This window comes from Scardinius erythrophthalmus (assembly GCF_964197995.2).
Source record: "Scardinius erythrophthalmus genome assembly, chromosome: 13".
NCBI lineage: Eukaryota > Metazoa > Chordata > Actinopteri > Cypriniformes > Leuciscidae > Scardinius > Scardinius erythrophthalmus.
The window spans coordinates 33,479,239-33,493,015 of record NC_138233.1 but is presented as its reverse complement, the minus strand read 5'-3'; the positions used below and the strand labels follow the sequence as shown (position 1 = coordinate 33,493,015).

Sequence of the window (13,777 nt, the reverse complement as noted above, 5' to 3'; positions counted from 1 at the left end):
TTCAAGTGCGTTCAACTCGTAAATACGATCTATACGAGATGACTTGAACGCACCATAAACAAGGGAGGTGGCAACAGGAAACAAGTAGGCAGGAGGAGCACATGGCAAACACAAACAAAGACAGAGCCATATGCTCAAACACAAGACAAACATAGAAACATGAAACAAAAAAAAAAACAAAGACAAGGCTGCCAGGGCAAAACCCTGACAGTACAAGTCATTGCGGGCTGCAAAAAAAAATTAAGATTACACTAAAAACTTAATTGTAATTTAATTTAACAAATATTTAATTCATTATAATTATATGTAGCCTATATATATATATTTATTTATTTTTTTACCACCATTCATTGAAATGCATTATATTATCATCATTAGGCACACAGCAGGCATATATCATTAAAGTGCAATATTAACTTGGCAGGGATATAAGGGACACTTCATGTTATATTTTAATTAAACAACATACAATATAACACAATATTTTTAATTAAATTATTCGGTGACACTTTATGATAACTGCATGCTATGAATCATTAGTTAAGCATTAGTAAATAATGCATTCTTAATTTATAAAGCATTAATAGACATTAATGAGCAGTCTATAAATACAGATATAAATGCTTTATTTTTGATGTATAAGCATATCTATAATGTGTTTAATAATTGTATTTTCATACTTTACTAATGATCAATTTATTATTTCTAAATTATGCATTACATTATTTACAAACCAGTTATTTAGGAGTTGTCAGTGGATCATGAGATCACTTAGAAAGTGCAAGTAAATGATTAATAAACTATTTAAATGTACATTTATACATCTTATTATTTAATAACCGAGGCTTTCTGTTTAATAAAAAAACAGTAATAAAAACAGAAAGCCTCGGTTTCCCATCGCTAGTGGACAGGCAGTCGATTAATTAAATGATAAGCTATTTCCTCACAAAAGCAGTTTATTCAGTGAAGTGAAGCCTCTTCTCCACTGACATCCATTAAAAGAAATGGCCTCTGCGTTAGGATTAGCCTTTGCGCTTTTTTGGCTAAAGGTTGCTGGCTTGCCTTCTAGTGGCTTTACCCTAGTCGTATGTGTCATGTTCTCATTGGTTGTTCTATTCATGTGTCCTGTTTTCTGATTGGTTCATTGTTTGATTGTTCCCAGGTGTTAGTGATTAGTCCTTGTGTATAAATAGCCCTCATGTTACCATTGTATCTTGTCTAGCTTTGTTCCCTGTAAACCGCTGTTGGTGAGTTCATGTTTCTGTTCATGTTTCTGTTCGCCAAGCCATTATTTTGTATCTGATCACTTTTGGACTCAATAAATTGCACTTGGTATCAACTGCACTCTGCTTCAGTAGAATCCTGTTACTGAAAGTTAGACCTTAATCATGAACCCAGCAGTTTGTCTCCTTCGCCTTCGTCAAGGCATACAGAGTATTGAAAACTATGTTAAGGAGTTTATTGGACTCAGGTGCGTAATTTGTGGGGGGGTTGGGGGGGAGATAACCCCCCCAATATTTAAATCTATGCATTACAACCCCCCCAATGTTTATACCATGATCACATGAAAAATATGCAGAGCCAAACTTTAACCCCCCCAATGTTCAAACCAAATCTACGCCCTTGATTGGACTATCTTACCAAGTGAATTTTAAGAGCTTCTTACCAAGTGCTCCCAAGCCTGCCTGCCTCAGCCCTTCCTACTTCCTAGTCATGTTGTCCCAGAGGTAATGCCTCTTTCGTCTGTGCTCAATGTGATGGCAGTATACATAATGTGTGTTTGGGCTGCACACTGCTTTCCACCTCGTGCCGACGTCATCCATAAACTTTCTGTTTGCCCTGATGCGACTATTGAGGTCGTTCATGAACTTCTTCTGGAGTCTTCTGCTCCACCCTGGTGGTCCTCAGCTATGTCTTGGTGGTTTTTAGCTCCACTGTGGTTGTCACCTGCTCCACCGTGGTGGGCCTCAGCTCAGCCAAAGTGGTCTTTAGGGGGGATATGTCATGTCTGTTTTTGTTTTAATTTCAGGTTCTTGTTTTCATGTATTTTATTTTGAAATCATGTGATTCCTTGCCGTCATGTGATCATGTCTTGTGTTTCCCTTGTCTTATGTGTCATGTTCTCATTGGTTGTTCTGGTCATGTGTCCTGTTTTCTCATTGGTCCATTGTTTGTTCTCAGGTGTACATTGTTTAGTGATTAATTATTGTGTATAAATAGTACTCATGTTACAATTGTATATTGTCTAGCTTTGTTCCCTGTAAACCGCTATTTCTGTTCATGTTTAAGTTTATGATTGTCAAGCCAAGTTTTGTATCTGTTCGCTTTTGGATTCAATAAACTGCACTTGGGTTCAACTACACTTGCCTTCAGTGGACGTATGTGTGTCCTATCATCTAAATTTTTTTGCTGGATCTGTATTACTATAGCGATTACACATCCTTGCATGTAAAATGCTACAGATAACTATTCTCCAACTACATGTCTGTCTGCCAGTGTCCCCCTGTGTTGAACCTTAATAAAAAAAAAATATTGCATACTGTAAATTCTATTAATTTCCTTTATTTTTTTTTCCTGAGGTTAATGTCAGGGTTTAATCTGAAAAGAGATTCCAGGGCTGCTATTGGATTAGAGGTACAATGGACCACATTAACTAGGGGTAATCCTGGCAAATATTGCAAGTCCTTTCATATGACTCTGACGAGAGCAGACCACTACAAGAAGGACACAGTCAGGAGCTCTAAAATATATTCAAATGTCTGTGAGTAAACATTATATATTTATTATTACCATAATACAGATAATTTGTACAGATAATACACAAATCTTGACCTCATGTAGTACACAACTATGACTTTGTTAAAGCAGAGTAATTTAATTTAAATAAGAGTAATTTATTGTACTATATACTTTATCTGGTAACTCTTTACAATCAGGTCTCATTTATTTACATCAGTTAACGTATTAACTGACATGAACTAACAATGAGCAATAGGCTACATATGTGTCAGTATTTATTAATCTTTGTTAATATTAATAAAAATCCAGCTTTTCATTTTTTGTTCACGTTAGTTCACAGTGCATTAACATTAATTTAACATGTTATTTTAATAATGTATTAGTAAATGTTGAAATTAGCATTTACTAAGATTAATGAATGCTGTAGAAGTGTTGTTATCTCTTAGTTCATGTTATCTAATGAAACCTAATTGTAGTGTGACCCTTTATCTTTTAAAATACTGTTATTTAATACATATATTATACATGCTGAATAATATATATATATATATATATGTGTGTGTGTGTGTGTGTGTGTGTGTGTGTGTGTGTGTGTGTGTGTGTGTGTGTGTGTCACAACCTAGGATTTCTGCCCAGTGTCCATCATTTTGTTAATTTTGATGCTATTGTGAACCAAATAAGGCTAAAATCCTAATAATAAGGTGTGGCTGTAACAAATAGTCCTAGATCTTAATGCGCCTTCTCTGAATACTATAGTGTGTTCAGTACACTTTCATCTGAATGGCTTCACGTTGTTTTGAAGTTATAATGTTTTGGGTTAGTGATACTTGTCAAGAAATTGTACTATTCAATTGATCAAATGCTGCTAACCTTATCCACGGGTCCTTTTAAAATGCTTTTAACAATGCCATATATTATTGCACATAATGTATTTGTTCTTTTCAGATAAACGTACGGGTCACTACAATGGATGCTGAGCTGGAGTTTGCCATTCAGCCCAGTACAACTGGTAAACAACTTTTTGACCAAGTATGTATTTCACATGGAATTTAGGCAAAAGTCAATAAATGCAACATGACATATAGACCCTAAAGAGTGAACAATTAGTGACATCATTACGTTTGTCCTTTTGAAGGTTGTGAAAACTATTGGACTCCGAGAGATCTGGTACTTTGGACTGCAGTATCAGGACAGCAAGGGCTTCTCTACTTGGCTGAAACTCAATAAGCGGGTTAATCTTGATCATACTTGCATATTTGATTTTTTTTTTTTTTTTTTTGCCATAAGCTATTTGTCTTATAAACAGGGCTCTGAACTGTTTCAAGAAACAAATAGAAACAAACTAAATTTTAGCAGAAGATTATCAAACATTGTTTTTTGTCTTTTAACCAGTTAACAGTATTATTTTCCACTCTGTTTGATTTTTTAATCAGCTAACTATACCTGCATATGACATTTGTGCATTCGACGTGAAATGCCCTCTTTTATTTGAGGCGTATTTGTCCACCACCATGTGCTGACTGAGATAATCACAAAGCGACATCAATCAAATGGACAGAGTTCTTTTTAATAAAATGCATTCTCAAAATTATGTACATCATAAAATATATGTGACCACTCCATCATTAGGCTCATTTAAAAATGCTAAAATACTCTTATGAGAGCCAAGGTACTTTGTTCCCTATCAGTTCGGTCACGTTTGACGTAGTTGATGTGTAGACTGATTGGGATCATGCTTAGGGGTCGTACAGACTACATGACTTTAAAACGTCGGGCTGAACTGTGCGGTTCACACTACATGACTTGCTCTCTGTGAAATCAGGAGTGTTCAAGTTGTTGAGCTGTTCACACCACACGACACAACGTGATTGATCCGCAACAGGAGGTAACGCACTACACGAGTTGACAACAACTCTGTCACCCAACGATTCTATCTTGTCTACAAACCACCTTTTGTCACGAAAAATCACGCGATAAAACGAACCGGAAATGACGCGAAACAGCACGCGCGCCACTACCCAGCGAAGAAGACGAAGAAGAACACAACACGCGAGTCTTTGTTTGAATATGGACGTCAGACAGAAATTAGTGCTGCAAACTGTTTGCGCGATGATTTGCTCTGAAAAAAAAAACAAAAGAAAAAAATTAGAGAGTATGGGTGAAAGAGTGGATCAGCATACGCGAACAGCAGGGATTGTCTGTGCTATAGAAAGAGTTGAAGGTGAGTACAGCATGTTTATATCGGAGATGTAGCTGCATGCAAATGTTTGGCTGACGGCCGCATTTAAAATTTTAAATTATCAACGTGTTGTGTGCAACCTCAACCCATGCCTTGCTCTGATTGGCTGTAGCTCATGACATCACATGAGGTTGAGTCGTGTGACAGCTCCGGATATCTAGCATGCTAGATATTTTTCTGGGCTCGGCGACGCGTCTGCGAGGCGTCTGCGAGCGTCTTTGATGCGTTGTTGGCTCTTTCATACTAACAGATTGGCGAGAGTTCATCTCCCGCTAATCCCCCGCGATTTGCACGCGATAACACCCCGACCTGTCGGCGAGCTCAACGATTTGCAAATCGGGCTTAAATCTGGCTTAAAATCCTGTAGTGTGAACTTGGCATTAGGGATGGTGACGGGTCCAATTTTCTGAAAGAGCAACACGGGTGTGTTTGCGTCTTTTTCAAGATGCCATTCCATCCGTGCATTTCTGGGTGCGGTATGGCTCTGTCCCCCCTCTGACGGTCACAATAGTTGTATCACGTGTTTGGGCTTAAAGCACGCTGAAGCAGCTTTTGTGGATGAGTCATGTTCTCACTTCGGGAAGATGACCATCGCGGTGCTGAGATTAAGACTCGCCTTCATCCGCGAAGGTGGAGTCCCCATTCCTATGCCCCGCTCTAGTGTTTCTTCTGGGCCAACTTTCGAGAAGATGGCTGGAGTGCCGCGTGAGTTGGGTGATCTGAGGATCACAGTGAGGGGTTCCCCGCCCCAGCAAAGCCCCGTGGGTCCCTCACTCCTCCTTCGCACTGCAGCCGGTGGAGCTCCCCGATGAGCGCACTGGTCCCTCTGTAGTGGCCCGACCAGCCGTTTCGTTCGGGGCCCCTCCAGAGGACAGGATGTCCATCACAGCATCGGAGGGTGAGCTGGGCTCTGGAGATGACGACTCGGCTCCGCTACATCCCTCTGGGAGACCAGCGTTGCCCGAGCCAGATCCAGAGATGGCAGCTATGCTGAAAAGGGCCGCTGAGGTGGTAGAGCTCGTATGGAATCCTCCACTGTGTCCCGAACCATTTCAGTTGGATGATTGGTTTCTCGGGGCGGGCCGGGCCGGTTCTCAGCCCGCCGCCCCAGTACCTTTCTTCCCTGAAGTGCATGAGGAGCTTACTAGGTCGTGGACGGCACCTTTCTCTGCCAGAAACCGCTTAAGTATTTCCTCCCCCCTCACTACCCTTGATGGAGGAGCGGTGAAGAGTTACGAGGCTATCCCTCCAGTTGAGCGGTCTGTCACGATGCAACTGTGTCCGGCGACCGGTACCTCATGGAAGGGGGATCCTCGTCTCCCCTCTGAAGTTCTCATCCGTCCTTACGGGCAAGGCTTACAAAGGCTGTGGGTGTCCGTCTGCCGCTGCCTCTGCTCCTGCTGGGCCACCGCAGTAGCCTCCACCCAGGCCTCAGCATGGAGCCGGCCACAGACGGGGTGCCCAGCCTGCTCCAGGCGCATCAGTGTAAGCGTTCCTGAGAGGGCCACTCAGGGATGGAGGAAGGAAGGACCCACATTTTCAAAGAAAGAGCAATTTCCTCTGTTCCTGGGTCCCAAGAGGGCCAGACTGGTGGTGTGCGACCCTGTTAAGCCTTGCACCCTTCAACCACCTCTTGTATCGCCAGCTGGCAGCTGGGTGTGGTTCGAGGACCTGCTTTGGGCCGCCTTAAGGCCTTCCGAGCCGGGTTCCTGCTACTTCTGGTCCCCCTGGGCCGGTTCATAGAAGCCTAGAAAGTGCTCCCAACCTGTCCAGCTGGCACCTTCGTACCAACAGACTCGGCTATACAATTCAGTTCGTCTGGCGTCCGCCCAAGTTCAGCGTTATTCGTTACACTTCGGTGTTGAGCGAATGTGCGCTTGTCATGCACGTGGTCATCGCAGTCCTACTGGCGAAGGATGCGATTGAGACGGTCCCTCCAGCCGATATGAAGACCGGCTTCGATTGAACGCATTTTCGAATGCTCTATCCCCGAGATTGGTCTGCAGCGTTCGACCTCTGAAGGACACGTACTTCAGATCTCTATCCTTCCACAACGCAGGCCAAAATGCCTGTGTTCTTGCGTTCAAGGAGTCAAAGGTTCAGTACAAAATCCTACCCTTCGAGTGATCATACCTTTTGTTTCTCTGGGCCAGCCGCCCCTAGAACAAGTGTCCACCAACACCGGCTGAGGGGCCACGTACAATGGGCATGCAGTAGCGGGGGTCTGGGGAGGCCTCCAACTACATTGGCATCAATTGCCTAGAGTTGCTAGCAGTACACCTTGCTTTGAGACGCCACTGCTTAGCAAGCCTGTACTGGTCTGTACAAACAACACTGCGACCGTTGCGCTATGCTTCACTCGCATGTTGGAACTCGCCCGCCACCTCCTCCTTGGAGTCAGGAACTTCTGAGCTCACTAAATTCCACGTATTTTCCGGCCTTCTTAATCGTGCCGCCGACGAGGCCTCACGACAGCCTGTGGCCAGGAAGAATGATACTCCATCCCCAGGCGGACCAGCTGGTCAAGGACCACTTCGGGGCTGCACAGTTACATCTGTTTGCCTCTCCGGACTTGTCCCTTTTTGCCAGTTGCTCTTCTCCCTGATCGAGCGAAAAACCCTCGGCAATGGAGACACAGGCACACAGCTGGCCCCGGGGCCTACGCAAAGTTGCTTTTCCCCAGTGAGCCTTCTTGCACAGCACTGTGCTAAGTCAGGTAGGAGAAGAAGCAGGTCTTCCTAGTTGCCCCTTAATGGCCCAACCGGAACTAGTTCCCCCGAACTTATGCTCCTCTCGACAGCCCCTTCCTGACCCATTCTTCTGAGACATCTCAGGGACAGGGCAACGTTGGCACCCGCGTCCAGACCTCTGGAAACTCCATGTCTGGTCCCAAAGCAGACACCTTCACTTCTGCCAGAGCACCCTCTAAAGATGAGGCATGCTTACGCCCTGAAGTGGAACCTGTTCGTTGAGTGGTGTTCTCCTCACCGAGAGGACCCCCTACACTACAACTTTAACATAGTAGGATGTCCTGTTACTTTATCCTCTACAGTAAAAGACCTGGGTGTTATACTAGACTGCAACCTGTCTTTTGAAAATCATATTTCATATGTTACAAGAACAGCCTTTTTCCACCTTAGAAACATTGCTAAGCTACGTAACATGCTATCAGTTTCTGATGCAGAAAAGTTAGTTCATGCATTCATGACCTCGAGACTAGATTACTGTAATGCTTTATTAGCCGGTTGTCCTGCATCCTTAATAAACAAGCTACAGTTAGTCCAAAATGCCGCCGCTAGAGTTCTTACTAGATCAAGAAAATATGATCATATAACACCAATTTTATCATCACTACATTGGTTACCTATAAAGTTCCGTATTAATTACAAGGTATTGCTACTGACTTATAAAGCCCTAAACGGCTTAGCTCCAGTCTATTTAACGGATCTTCTATCGCCCTATAATCCATCGCGCTCTTTAAGATCACTAAATTCGAAGCTTTTGGTCATACCTAGGATATCTAGGTCCACCAAAGGAGGGAGAGCATTTTCACATTTAGCTCCAAAACTCTGGAATAGTCTTCCTGATACTGTTCGTTGCTCAGACTTGGTCTCCCAGTTTAAAACTAGATTAAAGACGCATCTCTTCAGCCAGGCATTCATATAATACTTTTAATCTTACAGTTAAATCCGACCTCTAGTTCATAAACGCCAGAGGAGAACTGGCCCCCGACTGAGCCTGGGTTCTCACAATTTTTTTTTTTTTTCTCCATTAGGTCACCTGGTGGAGTTTTTTCGGTTCCTTGCCACTGTTGCCTTTGGCTTGCTCAGTTGGGGATATTTGGGGATATTTAATTTAATTAATCAATCAACAATACTATTGATCAGCATTACCAAATGTGGACGTTTTCCACTAGAAACAAACATTGATGTATTATTTTAATTTAATACTGTGAAGCTGCTTTGATACAATCTGTATTGTGAAAAGCGCTATATAAATAAACTTGACTTGACTTGACTTGACCCCCGAAGGTGTTCAATCACTTCCGTGCTCTCTTTCCTGCAAGATGGGACGGAGTGAGGGCTGTCTTCCTCTGCCCTCAGAATTTATGTTGCCTTTATATTAACGCATATTCATGTTGCAGTGGCAAATCCGTGGGGAAGCACGACTTGATCGCCAGGTTCCTGAGGGGAGCAAGGAGGAATGAATCCACCTTGCGCCCTCTCTATACCTTCTTGGGAGTTATCTCTGGTGCCACTGCACTGCAGAAACCTCCCCTTGAGCCACTGCAGGCAGCTGAGTTAAAAATCCTGTTTTTAAAGAAACAGTTCTCCTGCTTGCTTGCCTCTATCAAGAAGGTAGGGAACCTGCACGCATTTTCGGTCGACGAATCGTGCCTGGAATTTGGGCCGGCCAACTCTCACGGTTTCCTGAGATATATGCCCAAGGTTCCTACCTCTCCCTTAAAACGGGACCAGGTTTTGAGCCTTTAAGCGCTGCCCCGGAGGAGGCAGACCCAGCTCTGGATTTTCTCTGTCCCTTCCGCTCCTTGCGGTTATAACTGGACAGAATGCAAAGCCTCAGGACCTCAGACCAGCTCTTGTCTGTTACAGAGACCAGCAGAAGGGAAGGCTGTTTCCAAGCAGGGGTTGGCCCACTGGATAGTGGTTGCCATCATCTTGGTGTGAATATTTCAAGGTGCACCGTGCCCCCTGGGTGGTGAGCCTCTCCAAAGAGAGAGTGTAGCTCCTTCCTGGGCGTTGACACAGGATACCTCAGATGTTTTTTGAGCTGCGGGCTGGTCGACACCAACACATCCGTTAGAAATTAACTTATGTGTCGAGCCGGTTACTTCCCGTGGGCTCCCTTCACATGAAGCCAGTTTCACTGTAAGCCCGGTTCGAAGTGTCAGCTTGCTGCACCATTCCCCTCCTATGGACTGGATACGTGCGCCATTCTTGCTCCAGTAGAGTTCCTCTTTAGCCGAACCCTGTTGAGTTCCTCCACACCCTTCGGCAACGGACGTGGTGGAGCGTCCGATGTCAGGCCTAACACTCATATGCACTGGTGGAGTATGTGCTAGGCTGGGTCCATATGTTGTGATCCCTACGGCGATCCCATATGTGTATCCCTGCGGTGAGCACATTTCTTTCCCTTGGCAAAGCCTGCTCTGCTGTCCCTGTTCGGTTGAGTTTCCCCCCTGTTATAGGCTGGAGCCACCTCAGTGACATTCCATATGTTGTATTGCCTGGTAATCGCCCAGTCCATATGTGTAACCCCCACATGTTAGCTCCCTATGGGCAGGATGTGGCTTCCGCAGCGTATTCCTTCCAACAAAAGGGGAACACTTTCCCAGTGGTCTTGTGGGACAGCAGTGACTTTCCTGGCCTATCTCCGCCTCAATAATGCGGGGGGATCAGAAGGCTTTTGTCTAGGCACTGGAAGGTGGCAGCTCTAGTGGTGTTTTAACAGAGGATCCCAATCAGTTGACACGTCGACTACATAGAACATGACCGAACTGATAAGAAACGTCTCGGTTACATATGTAACCCTCGTTCCCTCCTTCGTAGTCCCATCCCCACTATTGCTGGACCACCGCTGACTCCAGGCTCCGCTTGGCTCCTCAGCGAAAAACAACTGGTGCGTGCATCCACTTCTGTATTTATTCCCACACTGCAGGGCGGAGCATGTGATGCAATTCTCGCACACCAATGTGCATTGGCTCGTTTTAACAATACTCGAAGATGATAGGCTCCCTAAGTGTGATGCCAATAAGTCGACACGTCGACTATGTCTCCGCTCCCTCCTTCAGGGAACAAGGGTTACATACGTAACCGAGACGTTCTTTGACCAAGGTACTGCAGGTGCTTTCTACTAACTGCACAAACTCAAGGTTTGATGGGATTTTTATTTTTTTATTTGTGTGAAATACAATACAATATTTGAGTCATCGCTGGAAATCGTTGGAGAAATATGTAAGAGATTGTTGGATAAATGTGTTGGATTCACTTGAGATCGCTAGAGTAATTGCAAGAGAAAAAGTAGCAGAATTTCTCAGGTATGTCTTTGGGGTAAGTGAGTATCTGTCCAAGACGAAGCCAGATGCCAACTGACTGGTGATGTATGCACTTGTAGTCCTCTGATTGTGGCAGTGATGTGTGTAGGTGATTAGTATTTGGGTGAGAGGGATGGCCTGGTTTGACCATAACATTACCGCTCCCAAGGACAGAGGACCCCAACGCTGTGGCCACCGTGGAGCTCGACAATGGGGATGACTTATTAATGGAAGCTGGCAGTGAGGGCCAGATCTAGAATGTTGTCCTGAGCAAGCCATGATCTATCATCAGGTCCATAGACTTCCCAGTCGACTAGGTACTCAAGATGACCCATGCACCACCAGAATCCAGGATCTCCCTGAAGACGACTCCTAGGTGTGACCACGGGCAGCATGAGAAGTTGGTAACTGGTGAGGAGTTTTGGCAATGGTGCATTCCTGACATCCCTGAATGAACCTCCTGATGTCTTTTGCTATGTGGGGCCAACAGTATAAGTATTGGAGGAGCAAGAGGAATTGATTGTTCTCTGGGTTGCCATTGCCCAAAGAGGAATGTGTGGATTAAATGATCGGAATCATACGGTTGCAGGGAAGCCCAGCAGAGCAAGCTCAGTGGTAAAAGCTTCATTTTTTTGAATGGGACTAACCACCAGGTCAGGAGGTAGAATGTTCTCTGGTTCATATGGGCTTTCCTCTAGGGCGAAGAGATGGGAACGGGCATCCGCCTTGACATTCTTTGTTCCTGGACGATAGGACATGGTGAACTTGAATTGCATGAAGAAGAGGGCCCATCTTGCTTGTCATGAGTTGAGATGTTTGCTTTCATAAAGGTATTCCAGGTTGTGTAAACATTAGGAATGGATGATGTGCTCCCTCCAATCAATGGCGCCATTCTTCGAGAGACAGTTTGACTGCCAGGAGTTCTCTATTGCCAATATCATGGTTTTGCTCCGCCAAGGTGAGTTTGTTAGAAAAGAAGGCACATGGATCATGTCAGGAGGGTTTCCCCTCCTGCTGTGAAAGAACTGCACCCACGGCAGTCCTTGAGGCATCAACTACCACAATGAATGGCTTATCAGGATCTGGATGCACAAGGAAAGGGGCAACGTGAAAGCTTCCTTGAGTTGCTTAAATGCGTGGGTGGTTTCTGTGGACCAGGACAGAGACTTGGGCATGGACTTGAGGAGTGACATCAATGGAGCGGTAAGGGTGCTGTGGTTATGGATTTAACAGCAATAGAAATAAAACCCAGGAAGTGTTGGAGTTCTTTAACCCCCTGAGGTCGACAATCACGCCGGCGTGATCTGCTCGTTTTTTTTTTATATCAGTGTAAAATACTCTGTTGATTTTGATTTTACATACTTGTATTGTACAACATTCAAAACTGTTAAATGTCTTCTTTTATTTGTGTACACTCATAATAAAAATAAAATGTTGTGTTTTTCGCAAAACAAAGAAAATAAACATGATGCGCGTTCTGCCGTCTCTCTCAATGTGAAACTCATTCTGAAACGCGACAGAAAATGACCTGTAACTCAGCGAATGTTTGTCACACAGACTTGAAACGCATGTCTATACAACGCTTGGAATCTCTATTTTTAAAGTATGTAAATAATATAAAAAACAAATATTCTATTTTTAAGTAATCCATACGAAAGCAGCGGCTTGTACAGTTTCTCAAACGCGTCCTCATTAAATTTAATTTGAACACGCCTACGAGCGCACGAGCGATTGACATGCAAATGATCCATGCGGAGAAACGCAGACTTGTGAACGCCCTCATCACCTCAAAACAAAGAAGCAGAGACTTCGTAACTTACTCCTTACTGTGTTTTAAAGACGCGCCTGAGCTTACATTGGATTTAGGCTACCTCAGAAGAAGAAGAACGCGATTTAAAGACAAGAAAGATTTAAGGTAAGACATTTTTACATATTAGTTTGTTATTGTTGCATAAATGTCACATTGCAGTTGAACTGTTGCTAGATATATGGGGAATATTATAATATTTAGACCCGTGTTTACTGTTAAGCCTACTGTGTTTGTGGATATCTGGTCAAACGTAGATATGTATGGTAACCATAATGTTTTATATTTGAGCGCGATCGCGTTTGAATATATCAGATTTTGCAGCGCAATCGCGTTTGAATGTATCATTTGAAAAGCAAAACGCACCAAACGGCTTCATGTTTTTACTATTACAGTATCTCATTTCATATCATCATAACGAATGGAAACATTTGAAGTAACATGATAATCAATATATTTTTCTCTAGCTTGGTTGTTACTGAAATATTTTGGAAGATTTATACTGCTATCTATTGTTATTATTATTTTACCCAGCACTGCGCATAGCCTATGCCTACAAGGCACAACAAACCTGGTGTTGTTCATTATATTATATATTGTTGGAAACATTTGTGTGTGTGTGTGTGTGTGTGTGTGTGTGTCTTTGTGTGTATTTTGTGAACTTTAAAAAGCAATTTTAACCAGAAAAATCTAATATTTATTTCCAAAATCGTGCAGGCCTTTCTCTTGATATCAGTATGTTCACTTTTTTTTCAGGGCCCAGATGCCACTGAGTCCTGCCGACTTCAACATTCACATGAGTCTCTGTACATGAACATGGTAAAGTGAAAATCAAACACCTTGGAAATTAAAGGTATGTACAATGTTTTTAGGAATGGCACAAAGGTCTCTGTCTTTGAAGTGTTTTTTTTGCCATTTGTTGTGTATCTTTGGGTTA

General features: G+C 43.5%; 1 protein-coding gene across 1 annotated transcript in view; it reads left to right on the top strand.

Moving 5' to 3' along the window:
- Window positions 1-3,709: 3,709 nt before the first annotated feature.
- msnb (moesin b) overlaps window positions 3,710-13,777 on the top strand; it is a gene marked incomplete at its 5' end in the record, with an annotated part of 47,503 nt that continues 37,435 nt past the window's right edge. Inside the window, one exon of the mRNA XM_081381966.1 lies at window positions 3,710-3,768. Within this exon, the coding sequence (XP_081238092.1) occupies window positions 3,710-3,768 (59 nt within the window). The remainder of the gene's footprint in view (window positions 3,769-13,777) is intronic.